At 39.7% G+C, this 18,584-nt stretch overlaps 1 protein-coding gene across 2 annotated transcripts; it reads left to right on the top strand.

Moving 5' to 3' along the window:
- The first annotated feature begins 254 nt into the window (after nt 1–254).
- On the top strand, nt 255–16,352 carry SLC38A2 (solute carrier family 38 member 2). 2 transcript variants are annotated; one of them, XM_021547437.2, is made up of 16 exons: nt 255–521; nt 1,137–1,318; nt 1,588–1,669; nt 1,801–1,916; nt 4,718–4,791; nt 4,889–4,981; nt 5,177–5,258; nt 8,162–8,244; nt 9,211–9,269; nt 9,395–9,544; nt 10,265–10,344; nt 10,441–10,541; nt 10,921–11,045; nt 11,627–11,771; nt 11,889–11,986; nt 12,739–16,352. In XM_021547437.2, exons 2-16 carry the CDS (start codon nt 1,200–1,202, stop codon nt 12,835–12,837), a joined length of 1,506 nt encoding a protein of 501 aa, XP_021403112.2. In that variant the 5' UTR covers nt 255–521; nt 1,137–1,199; the 3' UTR covers nt 12,838–16,352. The 2 variants fall into 2 exon arrangements, with proteins under 2 accessions (XP_021403112.2, XP_077639613.1); XM_077783487.1 differs by having other exon boundaries at nt 11,627–11,986.
- Nucleotides 16,353–18,584: the final 2,232 nt, after the last annotated feature.

Genomic DNA, 18,584 nt, shown 5'->3' with positions numbered 1-18,584 from the left:
GCGTCCCGTCTCTGCCGTGTAAACCAGTGCCCCAATGTAAACACCGGAGCGCTGCTCGGCTCATGTGCTAGCGGCCGCGGTCCCGACCCCTGCCGGGCTCCCGCCGCTGACCGGCTCCCACCCCTCAGTCGGAGACGCCCCCCTGCCCCTATGCCCCCCCAGCCCCTGCCCGGGCGGCGGCAAGGGGTCACTCGGACACCGGGCGGGAGGCGGCGCGGCAAGCGGGCGGGCGCCGCGCCCCTCGCTGACACGCCCACATTCCTGCCTGAAGAGCGGCGGCGCCCCGAGGGGGCCGTCAGACCGGGACGGACACCGGAGCGATACGGACGCGATATTTTCTTTCCTTTTGATAGCTCTGACTTTTTTACGGGATTTTTTTTCTACCTTTGTTTATCTAGGGGCTTGTTTTCGCAGACATATCATAGTTAAGGGCTTCTTTTTCCCTTGGAAGAAGTAGCAGGAGAATCTCGTTATTCCGAGGCTTCGGGAGAGACCCTCGCTTTCCAGCTCACGCGTAGAAGGTACGGCAGGGGCTGGCCGTTACCGGGCCGCCAAGAGGAACGGGGCGACTTTTCTGACGGAGCACGGCTCGTCCTTCGCGCCTTTGTCCGGCGGCAGCGGCCCGGCTTGTCGCCAGGACGCCGCCGAGCCGCGCGTAGGGATGCGCCGCCGCTGCATCCCGTAAAGGTGGCAAACCCGCAAAGCCACTGCGGCGCGACGCAGTCCCGCGACCGGCTCGCGTTTTTCCGTTGAAAACGCCGGGTCGCGCGGTGTCGCTGGCGGGGAGGCGGGAGGTAAACACGGGGAGGGACAGCCGCGCGGCAGCCGATGTGACAATCGCCCACCGGTGTTGCATCAGTCTGCTCTCCGCTATCGGGGCGGGGAGGCGGAGGGGGAGGGGGGAGAGTGCGGCGTGGCGGTGTGCCGCCGGCGTGGCGGTGCCGGTGCCGGTGCCGCTCTCGGCGCGGGCCGGGCGGCGGCCGCGCGCCCCCGGCCCGGCGCGGGGCTCACCTTCGTGCGCGCGCCCGCGCCCCCCGCCCGGTACTTTTCCACTCGGCGGCGGGCGGGGGCCGCGGGGCCACGTGACGGCCTCGCGCCCGCTGCGGCACTGACGTCGCCTCCCGCCCCCTCCGCAGGCGCGGCGAGTCCCGCCGGCAAGGACAAAAGAGCGGCGGCCGCCGAGCCCGACCCCCGCCAGCATGAGCAGCGCCGAGATGGGCAAGTTCAACATCTCGCCCGACGAGGACAGCAGCAGCTACAGCTCCAACAGCAACGACTTCAGCTACCCCTACCCCACCAAGCCGGCTGCCATGAAGAGGTGAGGGGGCTCCCCGCGGCGGGCGGCGCCAGCCGGGACCCGGCGGTGCTGCGTGTCTGTCGGCAAATCCCTGCGGAAACGCGGGGATCACTGAGGCCGGAGACGGGCGCGACGCTCCGCGCGCTGACACAGCCGCAGGTGGGGTGGTTCTTTCGGGGTTATTCCATCGGTTTTTCCTTTTCCCTTTGAAACGGATCGGAAATGCTGATCGGGAAGTGAATATGCAAGGTTCCCGTAAGAGTCGCTAATGGTGCAACGTTGTTTTGCAGCCACTATGCGGATATTGATCCAGAAAACCAAAATTTCTTGCTCGACTCTAATCTTGGAAAGAAGAAATATGAAACTCAGTATGTAAGTACCCGGCAATGACGTTACAAATAAACAAACAAACAAACAGAAATGTACTGCCAATTTAATGTTTGTTTTAATTCTGAGATGAGTAATAACTTTCTATTAATTATTACCTATCTGTATTTCCTCAGCATCCGGGTACTACTTCTTTTGGAATGTCAGTATTTAATCTGAGCAATGCTATTGTGGGTAGTGGCATCCTGGGTCTTTCTTTTGCCATGGCTAACACTGGAATTGCGCTTTTTGTGTAAGTATCTTTTGAGTCATCAAAAAAGCCCCCGTCTTTCTGGTGTGTAATTCATAATGGAAAAATAAATGGTGTAAAAATAGGATCCCTGGAAAATATCCAGTCATTTTCATAGGTGCAGAGTTGCATTTTAGGCTTGTTTTGAATGTAAAGATTGTGATGCACTCAGAAGAACCTGCAAAAATTAAACAGATTCATTCCAAGTTAGGCAAAACAAAAACATTCTACAGTGAATTTTGCTCGACTTGGCTGTAATTTCTCCATGAATAACTGATAGACTTCCCCTGAACGTTCTATTATCCAATCAGCGATGTGATCTTGCTTTCCTCAACTGACATCGTTGTGCCTACAGAGTTACAATGTACTTAAACCAATAAAGAAGTTGTTTTATTGCTGTGCTTTCACCCACTTCAGGGATATGCTTTCAGTTACACCTATAAAAATTTCTGTCTGCCTGCAAGGGAGGGATGTGGAATAACCAGCCTGTCTTTATTGGCCTGTCAACATTGGCAGAAGTTTTGAGGTGTAGGGCAGAACTACAGTGTAATGTAACTAGAAATACATAAGGATAGAGTTATGTATAGTGCTTTTAAATGTCTTGGGAAAGTACATTTTTCATGTATTGGAGGCAGTTCAGCTCACACAACATGTAGCATCACTGACTTGACTGCAAATGAGTATCCATGGATATGTTTAAAGGAATTTTGTGTTTTTATCCTGGAAATAGATGAATGTGCTGAGTGTTCAAGAACACGTGAAAAGCAATGTTTAGTTCAAAATTTCCCTGACTCTGCTGCCAGATTTCCAGAAAGTAGGTCAGATTTACTTCCAGATGTTTCACAGTGTATCAGGTGGTGCTCAAGTTCCCTGAAGAAGCTACCTACATGTGAAGTTCTGACCTAGAGGATTTTAAACATATGGTGATATGTTAATCTTTTACTAAGATTTTCACTTGCTTAGATGATGCTGAACTGAATGAACGACTAATCTAGAATAGATATTCATGCCCTAAAGATGTTCTGCAGCACATGAAAGATAATCAATCAATGTAATGCACATTAGAATGTCTCTGAGGAGAGGAAAAAATACAATTTACGGTTAGCTATTGGAACAGACTTCAGGGGTTCTCTTTTCTGAGGAAAAAAAAATGTTTAAAACTGCCGATTTAACAATTGGGTGCTTTTTATTCCCAGATGCTGCATTCAGATCTATTTGCATTAGTGCTGTTTCAAAGACAAACTGCCTTGTTACCTTGCAAAACTTGTAGACCGTACAGTTCTGAGGCAGGAAAGCAGTTAATCACAAATGAGACTGAGGATTTATGATGACAGTGAGGGCATTACAGGCATCCCTTAATAACTAGGTTACAAAATCAGATCCAGATGCAGTTGATTAGGGCAGTAAGTTCTTCGAATATTGTGGAGGCACTTGTGTAAGTGCTGGGACTTGTCACTTGTGTCAGCACTAAATAAATGAATCAAATGGTCTGGAAGCCAGAAACAGAGTGAGCTTCAAGATGCATTTGCTGAACTGGTCTTGTCTACACTGTAGGCAGCCTTTCCATGGTAGGACTGAGAGATCCAGGGTCTCTGCTGTTTTAAGGTAGTGTAACACTGGCACATCTCAGCTGTGCTGTTTCTACCTGATGGCTGAGTCAAATCCTAGTTAATCTCTACTTGTCAGAAATAGAGAGGTTTATTTGTGTGCATGTGTTAGTTTTGAATTGACACAGTAACTTAAATTTCCTACACAGATCTGTGAAGCTTCTCAGGTCTTTTTGTTTCCAGTTCTTTGTGCTGCATTTACTGACTTTACCAAAATTAAAAATTACACAAAAGGAAATGTATTCTGGGAAATGAAGTTTACCCATTTTAAGCAATTTTTGATATGCTGATTCTCAGGTTTTCTATCTAGCAAAATGCTTGTATTGGTATAAGAAAGAGCAGGGTTTTTTTTTTTTTTTAATGCCTTGTAATTTTCCACTGTGTTCTTCAGCAGCCGAGAAGTCCCCCCTAGCGTGCCACTCCAGGAAGTGCATTTGTTGTGGGAGAGATTTGTTGTTGAGAGACCCGAATTTTAGGTGATGCAAATGTGCTTCTGGAAATAATATGCATTGCCTGTAAAAGCTGTGGGGAAGATAAACAAGCCACTAGCGATTCCCATGTAAGCACATCTGAAGAGTTAACTTTTGAGGAAAGAATTTTTTTTTAATGACAATAGATATGTATTTCCATTTGAAAACACAGCTCTCAATGAGTCTGAATTTTCAGTCACTTCTTCAAGGCTTTTGCAGTTTCATCCTTACATAAAAGCAAGAACATAACACAGGTTTAAGCTCAAAAGCTGATTTCTTTTAAGACCGAGAGATAATCTTCACTTCAGCTGTAGTTAGCCTCAATGTTGAACGGGGACAGGAAGACAGAAAAAATACAGTTTCTTTCAAGGATGCAAACCTTCCCCCTCACCTGCACACATTCCCATTGATACTTTGTTATTTATTATCAAATGTAGCCAAGTATAATAGGCTGACACTTGGTGATGTTTATGCCACTTTAGACTGAATAGAATTATTGTTCAAGCCTACATTAGAATTTTTTGTATGCCTCTGAAATGCAACAAAATGCTTTCTATACATGGCATTAATTGGGTTTTCAGAACACTTTGAACTGACCTTAGAATCTACTTTTTCCCCCATATAATATTTTAATATGGATAATGTTTATATTTGATCCATCTTTATTTAATAGGGTTACAATAAGTCATTTATGGCTATTAAAATGTGTGTGTTTTTCTCTCTCCAGGATACTCCTGCTGTTTGTCTCAATATTTTCTTTGTATTCAGTGCATCTTCTTTTGAAGACTGCCAATGAAGGAGGTATGGCAAATCAGTATTTTACAAATATGTAGTATTTGTTTCTTATGGTATCCTCTTGAAATACACCCTTCCAATGGGATATCGTATTTTATTTTAGGATCTTTATTATATGAACAGTTGGGAATGAAGGCTTTTGGTATGGCTGGAAAACTTGCTGCTTCTGGATCAATTACAATGCAGAACATTGGAGGTGAGGACAAGACCTTGAAATGTCTGTACTGTCAATAATAATTGTTTCCTGCTTATTCTTGGAGACTTATTTGTCACACAACATGTGTTCATTAACTGCTTGTGTTCAAGTGAAGTTATGAAACATGTTATGTGATTCTTGCATCGTGTGGCATATTCTATATTTGTAATGATCTATGATGTTATTCACCTACAGCTATGTCAAGCTACCTCTTCATAGTGAAATATGAGTTACCATTGGTCATCAAGACATTTATGAACATCGAAGAGACCACAGGGTAGGTGTTAGAACTCCTCATCAGAGAAACTATTAGGAGAAACAAATATGGAGACTGTATATATTTTTATATGAAGACCACGTTCGGTACACCGTAGGGTAGCTTCTTATACAGACAGAGATACAGTAAGTTTTCCTTCCCCATGAGTGCTTCACCTCATTTAGATCCAGCCTGACCTGGGAAAAGGGTAGAAAAATACAGGTATTGCATCATATTGCAGAAAGTTGTTCTGTAAAGAACATCAGGTAAGTGATAATGTATGTACCAGTCAGTACATACACTTGATAAGGAAAGATAAATGTGAGTGTGGTTGGTTTTTTGTTTTGTTGTTTGTTTTGTTGTTTTTTTTTTTAATTCATTCAAAATGGTTTGGTCTGATTAATTTGGTTTTCTAGTATTAATATTGTGGCAAGTGATTAAATGTAAGACTAAGGAGCAGTTACGCAAGGAATGTCTTAAGGAACAATTCTCAAAAAGATTCAGAGACTAAATCTTGACCTAATCCAGAGTATATATACCTAAGGCTAGAGTGGTAGATGCCTTGCCGTCTAGCCTTGGAGACACCTTGCCTCCATAGTGGCTTTCCTGCTTGGCCTTAAAAAGAGGATTTTATCTAACCATGTCTTGAGTTCATCATTACAATGGTCTTGGCTCAATCGGAGAAGGGTGATCCTCTGTAGTGATCAGTTTGGCGCACCTGACTTAGACACATTTTGCGTGTCTCCAAGGAACAGTTGATCATATCACTCTGTATTGAGAGGGTGTGTGAAAACAAGATGCCTGAGTTCAGATGGATAGAGTTAAGTGCTATAAATCTCACTCTTCAGAGTTGTACTTCTGTGCCTTGTCCTGAAGTGTCCCAGTCTTGAGAGGGCTGAGCAGCTCAAGACTCCAACTTACACCTAAGCCTGAGTTCAGAAGGTAGGCATTTTTCTGCCGTGTTCCCCAAGGGGTTCAAGCCATTTGGTGATGTTCATACAGCTTGCTAATAGATACTGTCATAATAACAGTGCTAGCCATATTTCTTTTCCTTTCTTTTCATTTTTTTTATGTACTCAAATACTGCACCTACCCTATTTACTTAGTAGTGTTATGTTTACAAATTCTTTGCTGGGAAGCTTAATTTCTCTCCTTTGGCTGAATTCAAGTCTGTATTTTTCGGTTCTTAAGAGAGCCCCTGGAGTAGCCAGTATTTAGAAGGGGGCTCGGAGGCAAATATTTTTAATTGTCCCATCTTCAGTCAAAAATTCAAAACTGTTTACAATTCAAAAAGGAAAGTTAAAGCCTGTGAATCTCTCTGGATACAGCTGCTGCTCTGCAAATCTGGCAGAGAAAATTAAGGAATTGAGATCTGTATCTTAAATGTTTTCCTGTTGGCTGTCACTAAGTAGCTGTACACTGATTTAAAGTAAATATTTTCTCAGTGCTCTGGCAATCGTGAACCCGGCTTAACTGACTCTCTCCATGCATTGCTTAGGGGAGTCTGGGTGGCTACCATTGGCATGGATTCCACTCTGGCAGCCTGGGGCCCGAAATGTAAGCACTTACCTGTTCAAGTGTCCCAAAATAATGCTTACTGTAAAAGGACTTCTGAGACAATATTGCAAATACTAGATCCATTATTAAAATTTGTTTAACAACTTCTAAAGTACTTGGCTATATTTTAAAACTGCACAATCCCATTCTTTACTCTTCAGGACAGAAAAACTTTGAAGTCCTTGATCTGAAAGTCCTGATGGCCTCTCTATGGTATGCACAATAGCAGTGCATGTTCTTGTGATTGTATCAACTGCAAGAAATTTATTGTTGTGATTTTCTTTTAAATATGCCACGAGTCTACTATATTTTAAAAAAAGACAACAAAAGGTGTATGGTGTTAATGTCCTGTACATCTTAAGTTTTTAAAATACTCATTTTATACATCTGGTTATCCCAAGTAAACAGAGGAAAGAGATGATTACATCCTTTTTGCATTTACTACGTAAATCCAGAGCAAGGCTGTTAATTATTCCTTATTCCCATTACCATATAAAAGGCTATAACTCAGCAACTGAGTTTGCATATAAAAATTGCAAATTAAATCTTTTACCTAAATAGTATACAGTCCATTTTAAAATAAATACTGTTAAATTATATCATAATAGGATGTAAACTATTAATACTTGGGAATAAATGTGTAACTTAGTGTTACTTTAATTGCTTAAAGCATATAGGATGGTCCTGCAGGACTTTGTTTTTATGTATTTCAAAGAAGATGTTAATCTTCTAATGCCCAAAAATGTTTTATAAAAAAAATAGTTGCTGCTTCTTACAGAAAAAATGGCAGAAATGTTCTGAGGGAAAAAGCTTCTGAAGTTCTTACCATGTTTTCCCTACTGAAAGGGACAAAATGTGCCTCCAAGAGACTCCCAGTGCTTGTTGGAGTTTTCTCAGCCAGTGGGCTTGAGCTACTGCCTTACCTTCAGCCCTCACCTGTTTTTCTTTAACTCCCACAGAGCACCCAACAGAACTTTATTTCCATTAAAAATGGAAACCCTGCTGGGGCCCTGCAATATTCTAAAACATCTGGAGAGTTGGGAACCAGCACTTAAGAAAATTATATTTTTTCTGTGATTGATCTCACTTCACTTTTTTTCTAACCAATCATTTACTTTTTGTCTCTTGACTTCCAGATGTTATTATTTTATAAAAGGACACTAAAGGAAAGGCACAATGCAGGTTTGGGGTGAGATAAGAAGCTATCCATAGGTCCATATAGGAAATTAAATGCTGTAATTTGTGACATCAGGTAGTGCATTTTTTAAGGAGCCATATGTTGTAGAAAATAAGAGGGAAGACTAAACTGTAATTGCAATTTCTAAATACTTAATCACTTACAAATACTACCTTTTTTTTTTCTACAGAGAATGGTATCTCAATGGTGACTATTTAGTGCTGCTGGTGTCTGTCATTCTTATTCTTCCTCTGTCCCTATTGAAAAATCTAGGTAAGTAGTAGAGAGCATTCAAAATAAAAACCCATTGGAAGTACTGTGGGGAAATGTGTTGATGCAGTGTTTGAGTCTTGAAATGCTGTGTGAATTAACAGCTGTCTCTAAACTTGTCTCTTGGGACTAATTGGCATTTAGATAATTGCTGTCAGTCTCCTTGAAGAAAGGGAAAAAAAACCCCAAGACAAGTATACTAAATTACAGATGTGTTTGTGGAAGATGAAAGGGCAGCAGATAGGATGGCTTTAGAACAAATCTCAACAGTAACTTTCTGTTTCTGTTCTTATCCCAAAGTTTGATCTATTTTGGTCAATGGTGAAATAACACAATATTGTTATCAGCTATTCTGTAACAGCCTTCAAAAGTAGGGCTGCAAACTCTGGGCAGTATCTTTTCATTTTAGATCCTGAGGAGTAACAGAATATTCATGCCAGATGATTTATCTGAAATGGCTGTAATTCAGTGATCTATGTGAATAATTCAGTTAACAGGCTGTTTATTCAGAGAATCCTGTAGTGGAACTTAAATAATTGAGAGTCTCAATGTGAATTACTCTCTCAAATTACTATTTTTTAGAAGTAAATCAGTAAAAACAGAAGGAAAAAGGCTAAGTTATCTGATAGTGCATGCTATTAAAATTAATCCTATATCATTCTTAGTATACAATAAACAATTCATGTAGTTGTTGCTGTGAGATTTTTTTTGCTTCTTTTTCTTGTAAGTTAAAAAGTTTAACACTACAGACTCAGTGTATGTACAGACCCTAATATGTCTTTCAGAACCTTTAGATCTGGGTCGGGATTAGCAGAAAGTCAATGAATAATTAATTTGTTTTGTGTAATGCTAAGGAAATGACAATCTAAAGAGATCACTTAACAGGAATGTATTTTGTCATTTTGTTTTGACTTGAATGGTGTTTCTGTTTGTTGTATCTTAATTTTTTTTTGTCTTTCTCAACCACAGGGTATTTGGGCTATACCAGTGGCTTTTCCTTACTTTGCATGGTCTTCTTTCTGATTGTTGTAAGTATAATCTTGTAAACTTAAGTGCTTGTAAAACTTCATTTCAAAATGAAATTAAGCACAGTGTCTAAAAATTTTCACATCTTGCATTAGTCAAAGTAAAAATTGCATGACTTTATTTCTAGGTAATTTGGAAGATGTTTCAGATTCCTTGTCCTATGGACAGTGTTGCCGTGAATGTGACATTATTTAATGCAACCGTGGCACCTTTGATAGCTGAAAATATAACAAGCGATGATATGTGCAAGCCAAAATATTTCATCTTCAATTCACAGGTAACTGACCAAAAAAACAGATGCTTTGTTGAAAATAACTGAGACTAAGTAGGTAGCAGATAAATTAGGTAATTTTTCCTTCAAGCAGTTGCCCAGTTTTAAAATTGGGATGTGTTAAGACTTTCTGTTCCAGTAGACTTGGGCACTGTTTACCTCAGGCAGATTGGGTGTTTCCACATGCCAAATACACAGAAATTAGAGGAGCTTGAAGTGTGTGTTTGAATGGCAAAAAACACATCTCTCATTCTTTAGTGCAGCATTTCTCAAGCTTTGTCAAGGAAGTTAGTGAAGCATTTCAAAATGTAGATTGCAGAAGAAAATAAAGATTGTAGAAGTGTGCAAATAGGATGTTTGACTTATTCCTGGTCACAAATTCTTGGCTCACGAATGCTCCCAGTTACAGTGATGAATCTCCACTTGTGTAATACTCAATACCAAGTTCAAGATATGATGGCCTAAGCCTCTGAGTTTCTGAACATGATTTTGAATGCAAAAACATTCAGCTCACCATGGACTTCAGTGACAATTGAAATTATTTGGTCCCTCAGGATCTGGATTTAAGAAAATACGAACTTCTTTAAACATTTTCTGCATTTTCCATTGTAAAGAATAGCTGGTCTTTTCACCAAGTAAGGCCAAAACTGAAGAATCTCCTGATGATTTTGTGAAGTAAATTTCTAATGTCTGTTGAGATATTTACAAAACATTTTTTTTTTCCAGACTGTTTATGCTGTCCCAATCTTAACATTTTCCTTTGTCTGCCATCCTGCAATTCTTCCTATTTATGAAGAACTGAAAGGGTAAGTGTTAGATAAATATCTGTAATTTCACAAAACAAACAAATATAATAAGAAACTGTATGTTCTCACCACTAACAATGTTACTTTTTCTTGCAGCCGAAGCCGGAAAAGAATGATGAATGTGTCCTATGTATCTTTTTTTGCCATGTTCCTCATGTATTTGTTGGCTGCTCTCTTTGGATACTTGACATTTTATGGTAAGTATTGCCTCTCTGCTTTAAATTATTCATGTTCTGCAAACTGACAGTATTATTTTAGAAATAGAACAAGCAAGCATTTAATATGCATTCTAATTATACGCTGTTGGGCTTTTTTTTTTAGTATTTCTCTAAGTGCACACTCTAAAGGAGATCAGTAATACAATTAGGCCCAAGACATAGGATTAAAATTGGATTAAACCAGATTCTGTGCCTCCAAGTCATATTTGTGTAAAATTGTTACATTCTTACAGGAGCTCTTGAGGCTTTCAATTCATTTTGGTGATGTAAATGTAAAATTTGTGTGAACTCTAGAGCAGAATCACATGTTTAAGAAGCATGTCAACTAAATCTAACTAAAATACTGTTTTCCTTATAGGAAAAGTCGAACCAGAACTGCTTCACACCTACTCTGCTTATCTGGGTGCTGATGTTCTCCTTCTTATTGTGCGTCTTGCTGTACTTATGGCTGTAACCCTCACTGTACCTGTAGTTATTTTCCCTGTAAGTAATTTTTTTTAACATCTGTACTGCTGCAGTTATTTACTGATTTGGCAGCTCCTGTTTATTAATTGAAAAACTGAAGAGTTTTTCTCTTAACTGAAAAAGGAAACTTACTCTGATAAACCTCATAAATTATAGCTATACTGTTAATCAATAAATAGGTAACATTTACTAAGCAGTAGATACAAATATATTCAGTTGTATTGTTTTCCTGGTATAGTTATATTGGGGAAATGAAATGGATTGCCCCTCTATAAAAATGCTTACACTGTTGTATTATCAGCTTACAAAAGCCAGCATCCTTTTTTCATACCTTGTGGAGGAGATCTGCCATTTATATGTATATTGTTAAGCAGAGTCCCTAGATGTTACAAAGTTTCCTGAAATTTTTGTTCAAACCAGATACTTTTCCCTGTTTTTTTTTCTCCATTTTACTTTTATCTTTCCCCCTCTGTTAAAATCTGAAGCATTCAGGAAAATTATGTTAAAATACTTTCAGAAGGAAAGTCTAATTCAGGTGACAAATCACTGTCTTCCAAAATGAAGACTAAACTGTTTTTTTTTTTCCCCTTCTTCCAAAGATCCGCACTTCCATTACCCAGCTGCTGTGGGCAGGGAAGGAGTTCAGCTGGTGGCGTCACTGTTCCATTACTGTCTCTCTTCTGGCATTTACCAACATGCTCGTTATCTTTGTCCCTACTATTCGAGACATCTTTGGATTCATTGGTAAGCATTTCCTTGTCAGATTGAGCACTCCTTCGCATTTCAGAAAAGGCAGTTCCAGTCCAATTAGCGTATGCTTACCTGTTAATGAATATTTATTTCCATGCTTTTTCTCTACAGGTGCTTCTGCGGCTGCCATGCTGATCTTTATACTTCCTTCTGCCTTCTACATCAAATTAGTGAAGAAGGAACCAATGAAATCAGTGCAAAAGGTTGGGGTATGTATAGACAAATATGTAACTACACTTGCTTACTAATTCAAAATAAAAAATTTAAGTATCTTCATGATTTATAAATTTTGAAGTCCTGGTAGTCAGTGAATTGGCATTTAATGTTATCTTGCATAGTTGCAGGGAGCTACATAGGAACTCAAAACCAAGGAATTGGCCATCACAAGACCCAGTTCACTTCAGTGACTTCTCTCAGCCCCGGCCCCAAATCTCAACAGTAGCTGTGTCATTCTGTTGCTGCTAAGAACTGGATTTCAGCAGAATACCCTAAGGACTATATTTTAAAAGCCTTGACATTCTTCAAATATTATTTTAAGACTTACTTACATAGTTTTCCGCATAAGAACTCAACTCTGCCAATTGTTTGGGTTCTCTTGATTGTTCTTGGTGCTCTTACTAATCACAGACATACTGAATCATAATTCAATCAGATATACAGAGACAGGTTACCACAGGGGGCATAGCCTGACTGGTATCAGCAGCTACATTCACTTCCCTTAGTTGAGAGTGAGGTCTGCTATACTGAAAATAAATACTTTTTGATTTGAGAAAGGACCCCAAATATGAGAAAGATACTTAGCTCCTTGTCATTGACTTGATCTCTTGTCTCTTTTACCCTGTCTTCTGTGAGCAATGGCACTTGTGCTAGTATATGGGCATGAATTTATAAATGTATGTTGCATTTTACCAACAGTGTCATAGCAGAATCTGAAATACTTCTTTTATGTTTTCTTTTTCAGGCTTCATTCTTTTTTCTAAGTGGTATACTTGTGATGACTGGGTGTATGACACTGATTATTCTAGACTGGATCCAGAATGTTACATCTGATGGCCATTAACTGCCCTGGTTTAATCTCTGTAACACACCACTTCAAATGCCAGTGTTCACTCAGATACCTACTGAGAATGAAAATGAGCTATCCAGCTTCCTTTAAAAGGCAGATCCTTTGTTGATGGTTCTTCTGATTGTAGAATATCTGAACTCTGTCTTTAAGAAACTATTCTGCATGATGGAAGTGGATATTGACATCAAACCATGTGAGTGTCTGGCTGAAGGAAGTGACAACTTTATTCCATTCCAGAGAATGGACAGAACTCTGTAGACTTTTATCAAGCCGTGTTTGGCTTTCGTCATTGTTACTTGGATATTTTGTTATTTTACTTGAATGTGCCTAATGGAACCATTTGATGTGAGAAAGAACTCTTTAATTTACAGCAAAGGGTTTAAATAACCAATGAGAGAGAGAAAGAGAGAAACGCTTTTATTTTTTGTACCAAAAATTCTTATGGACCTCAAAAGCACTATTTTGACTTTAAGAAACATTTTTCTAAAAAGAATGAAAAAATAACATAGAAGAGCTCATAAAAATATTTAATTAGTGTCCTAAATTAATCTTAGTTTGACTTTCTTGATCTCTTCACTCATGTCACCAGTGACAGGACCCAAATAAGGGCCATGAAGCTGAGTCGGGGTAGGTTTAGGTTGGATATCAGGAAAAGGTTTTTTTACCCAGAGGGTGGTTAGGCACTGGAACAGGCTCCCTAGGGAAGTGGTCACAGCACCAAGCCTGACAGAGTTCAAGAAGTGTTTAGACAACTCTCAGGCACATGGTATAGTTCTTGGCGTGTCCTGTGCAGAGCCAGGAGTTAGACATGGTGGTTCTGATGGGTCCTTTCCCACTCAACATATTTTATGATTCTGTAGAGACATAATAAGAAGAAATTTTGTTTTAAAAATTATTCTAATAACCAATACAGAAAATAAGCCAATTCAGGTCAAAAATCTCTGATACTAAACGCTTCCCATGAAGCTCCCTTAGAGAAAATAATCCTGAAAATCATTTCAGACTTATGTAAGTGACTAGAGTTACCAAAAATGGTCTGGAAATGCAAATTTTCAAACGTTAAGAAACCCCACCCTTTAGAAAAGGCTACATTTGAGAAAAGCATAGGTAATCTAAAATTGTAAAGTTGGAATTAACATTTCCCTTCTTGAGGTACTCAGTAGTGCAATTGAGAAAACAGGGTCTGGGTTTTTTTTTTCCCGTTGTAGATAGAAACTGAATGGCACTGGAGCATATGACACCATTAATACAAAACTCCCTCCTCAAGTTCCCTTTATTAATAAGGTCCATTGTCAGTTGTAACAATGTTTGTTGGGATTTTTTTTATCCAATCTATCTTGAAACAGCCTGTAGAAAAACAAAGAAATCCTAATGTAGTCTTCTAGTTGTAAAATATTCAAAAACTGTACAGTATTTCTCAAATTCCTCATCCATTATTGGATTTTGAATTACTTGACTATTCTGTTTCTGAGTCAAATCCACAAAATAACTGCACCAATATTTCATGCTTGGTACAAACTCTCTTCATATACGCAACTGGGATTCCTCTTCCAATTTATACTGTATAGTAGTATTAAAGATAACCTCATAGACTGGATAGTCATCTCATACTTGTTTGCTTCAGAAATAGATATGTTTCTAACGAGCCTTAGCAGATGAAACAGGTGCTGTATGGTTGTGATGAGCTATTTTGTTTCTAGTGCATGTTTGCTCTTTCATTCTTGTCCCAGGTTGAAGAGAGGTAGCATTTGTATAACAGCATACTTGGCTTATAAGAGGTTCTCAAACAGCAATATTGGGTACAAAAGCCTAGATAGAGATTATTAATGAAATAGTCATGGCAGTGTGGTCAACTGTCTTCATCTGACACAATGTTTTAAAAATCTGATTTATGAAGTCGCACTCAGTCATTGTGTCAGAGAGACCAAATAAAGGCCTGTAATCCGTTAATTAAACAGTGCCTGACACTTTTTTGCTCTTGTAGAATTAATCAGAAATAAATCTAAACAATAGTCACCATTTGGCAGATACTGTCAAGCTCTGCCCAGCCGTTTAAAATCTATGGAAAAACAACTGCAGGTATTTTGTATTGATACTTCTGCATGACTTTAAGTACTGGTCACTAAGACTATAGTGTAAAACTGTAATGACAAGTTAGATTCCTTGTGTGTTATTTGTATTATTAATTCGGTGGTACTCAACTGGCAATTAATGGTCCTGGAGTCAGCAGTGACTAGCGCTCCGTAGGTACTTCTCTGCCTCAGGTACTGTACATCCATGGCTAACTATCCCATGTTACCTGATCTCCACAGAAGTGCTGAGCATGTGCCTCCTCAGTACTTTGGCAGCTTTTCTTCTTCCTCCACAAATGTGCAAAGGTGGAAGAGGATTAAAATGTTGTCTACCTTTGAGCAATTTGTAGCACATAAGGGATTGAAGTTCTTCCCTTTAAAAAGAGGAAAGAAAGTGAGAAATATTCTCCTTTCTCACAGCAACCATAGAAGAGGAAGGAGTTGTGAGAAGTTACTACAAAGTCCTTCTTGGCAACCAGAAGGGAAGAACATTTTTGTGATGACACCTCATAGTATATTGTACATGTCACTAATTCTCTGAATGTAGCAATTTCCAAATTATATATTATGTATTATATAATTTGATTTCTGACTCTCCACCTGCAACAGTTGAGTTCCGCTTGGCTGGGTTGATTTCCAACAAGTGATTTTCTTTTTTTTAATTATTTTCCAAACCTGTCTGTTTAAAGTTACCTACATTACAAACCACCTAAAAGAGCAGCTTCAGTATTAAACCACTGTTCTGTCACCTCAGTTAGACATTACTGTCTTCCATGATATTTCAGTCATAAATGTAACGTTATTTATAAAGCATTAATCCATTCAAACTAAAACTATTTTTCAATATTTATGATAGTATATGTACATAAATTGTATGTGTGTATATACTGTAAGTATAATGTATATAATGTAGGTTTGGAGTCCAGGATTTATGTATATATTCCTCTCATTACTGATACAGCATTTCAAGGAGTTGTCCATGTTGTACATCTGTGTAACAGCTGTCAAAGGAAAGAGCCTTTTTCAACAAAGTGTAATGCTTACAGAGATGAAAGGAGTGTGTTATGCCTAAGGTGTGTAAGAAAACACTAAGATTGTATTTATTACAAATGTATATGTTGCAATAAACACCGGAATCACTTGGGTCCATAGAAAGTATTCTTCAGGTTCATGTGTACTTTCTCTCCAAGATTTACCATGGATGTTATGATTTCCTGAATGCAGCAAGTTAACCACCTCTGCGATCTAACGCTAGTTAGGCCGCTAAATTCGCGCATCCCGCGGTACATCCGTGTACATATGTAAATACCCGCACTACTGGGAGAGGCCAACAGCCTAGCTACGGCTGCTAGCTAGACTGGTGGCCAGCAACACAGTTTCAATGAAACATTGTATGTTTGTTTTAACTGAAATAAATAAACAGATAATCCTAAACAAGGGTGTGATGTTTTTCTTGGGGGAGTCATTCAAAGGATTTTCTTTAAAAATTATGCTAAAAGCACACCTTTAATTTCATGCATATTTAACTTACTGAGCACTTTCAGAAAAGACTGGTGGGCAGGGGGAAATGGCATACCACTACATCCACAACTTATGACACTAAGGGTAAAAAGAACAAGTCTGGGCATGAGAGATCAAATTCTACAAGGAATCTGCATTACGTAATTTCTTTTGTGGAAAAGGCATAGCTGGAGACAAGACCCAATGTGTTAGATCTTGTGTAAGTGTAATAAGTGAGTGTGTCTTGCTAAAATCCTATGCCACTTTCCTTCCTTTGACTCGCCAGGAGAAGAATAACTGCTAATGTTAAAAGTTACAAAACTGTTATGCCTGCTTTGTTTCCATTTTGGAAACTGGGTACAAGCCAAGTGTAGCATGTTTCTTGGTTCTCCATAAATCTGTATCATGTCGTATGAATATGTGTCCCAAATATCCATAATTGGTTGAGAGATGCTGAAGTTGTAACTCAGTGCATTGTGTACAGCAAAACACTATACAAAAGGAATATTTAAGAAGGATAGCTACATGCTCCTCAATTAATTACAAGATTGCATAGTATGTTTTCCTGGAATCCTCACTTAGTAGCTGTTATTATTATAAGATGTTTTCCATGTGTTCACAGTGTTTATGTTTGTTCAAAGTCCAAAGCCCATCCTGAGGAGGAATGAATGCCTTAATTCCTTTATAGTTCTCATTTTAATGTCAGTGTTGCAGACCTTTAAAGAGGTGTTAATCAATACTCAGCTCTGCGGACCTGGAGCATGGAGAGGAAGCACTGTGGCACAGCCATGTACTTGAGTCCACAATTAAATGTCCTCTCCTTGCTTATTTTGTATTTCAGCATTTCTTTATATGCATCTGAAGCATAACTTCAAACAGGTTTTGCATGATGACCATTCTTGGAACAAGAACCCTAAGCACTAAGCTAGCCATTTGGAAATGGTGATCACGTCTGGAAGGGCCCCATTCTCATAAGGTGTCTGCCATCACACAGGAACTTCATAGCAGTGCAGAAGCCCTTCCCCTAGAATGCTGCTTGACAAGCTGAATTAGGCTCACCCTTAAAATCAGACAAATCCATCAACTTAAATAACATGAGAAGCAGTCTTTGCTACATCTTATTTCTCACAAGAATGGGAACATTGCTTATCTTGTGAGATGAATGAGATGGTGCAATGATTTTCAAAAAAGGAACAGAAATTACGCTGGAATGGTGTCTAAAATCCCATGCTTTGAGCCTCTCTACCTGCCACAAAGTCTTTGCTCCAAAAGAAGGTTAAGTTGTCACTTCAAGTTTATTCACAATGCTGAGCTTTGTGAATGTCTTGAGGTCTGTCCAGGAGACATGGCAACCTTTACTTTCTGCTAGTTCCCCTGAAATTTGCTTCTTTCTTCCACCCTGGCCTTGCCAAGTCTGTCCTATCCCAAAGTCATGCCTAGTCATCTCACTCCCAAGTGTTCATGCAGCAGCTGGATTGTATCAGGTCATGTCCTCAGGTCTCCTGTGTCTCAGCTCATATCCCTGTTTGCAGGGCATCACAGTTCCCATTCAGTCTCTGTGCTCAGGTTTCCTTTCTGGAGACAGAGAACAGAGCATGGCTAGTGTACGCCCAAATTTCAGCTCCGGAAGAAACCAAGATACCATGAGGCAGCCTCCATTCCTTCAAGGAACATGGACATGCCATCCCATCTTCAGTGTAGATGTGCCCAGCAGCAGTTTCTTTGCCTTTTTACTTCCAGTCTCTTAAGCATGACAGTCCAGTCCTCACCTGCTTTCACATGCATTTCCTTCTATCTTCTTGCACAGCTGCTTTTGGCTGTCATAGAGCAACTCTCTCAATTCTGTCACTCTTGCTTGCATCTTTGTCCCAGTTTGCCAGCTCCCCTTGAATATCATCTCTTGAAGTTCCTCTTGCAAGCCACCTTCTTCATCCCACTGCCTTTCTGACTATGTGCCTGCCCTAGCCCAACAACAGTCCACATTTTCTTTACCCAGGCACAACTGGAAATATGTTCCTTTGATTTTTCTAGTCTCTGACCACCTTGTCTCCTTATGGCCACCACTATAACTATAAGCTTTATTTTTGTGCTCTCTGACCACCCTCCAGTTCTTCATCAGCCCAGACAAGGGCACTTCCACACTCCATTCAGGCAACACTTGCCCCTCCA

Source organism: Lonchura striata, chromosome 5 (genome assembly GCF_046129695.1).
Source record: "Lonchura striata isolate bLonStr1 chromosome 5, bLonStr1.mat, whole genome shotgun sequence".
Classification (NCBI taxonomy): Eukaryota; Metazoa; Chordata; class Aves; order Passeriformes; family Estrildidae; genus Lonchura; species Lonchura striata.
This window is presented reverse-complemented; position numbering and strand designations above follow the sequence as displayed.

Coding starts and splice junctions, on each gene's coding strand:
- SLC38A2 (XM_077783487.1), top strand. CDS start 1,200: ATGAGCAGCGCCGAGATGGGCAAGTTCAACATCTCGCCCGACGAGGAC. Junction 1,319..1,587: donor AAGCCGGCTGCCATGAAGAG/GTGAGGGGGCTC, acceptor GTTGTTTTGCAG/CCACTATGCGGATATTGATC. Junction 4,982..5,176: donor TACAATGCAGAACATTGGAG/GTGAGGACAAGA, acceptor ATTCACCTACAG/CTATGTCAAGCTACCTCTTC.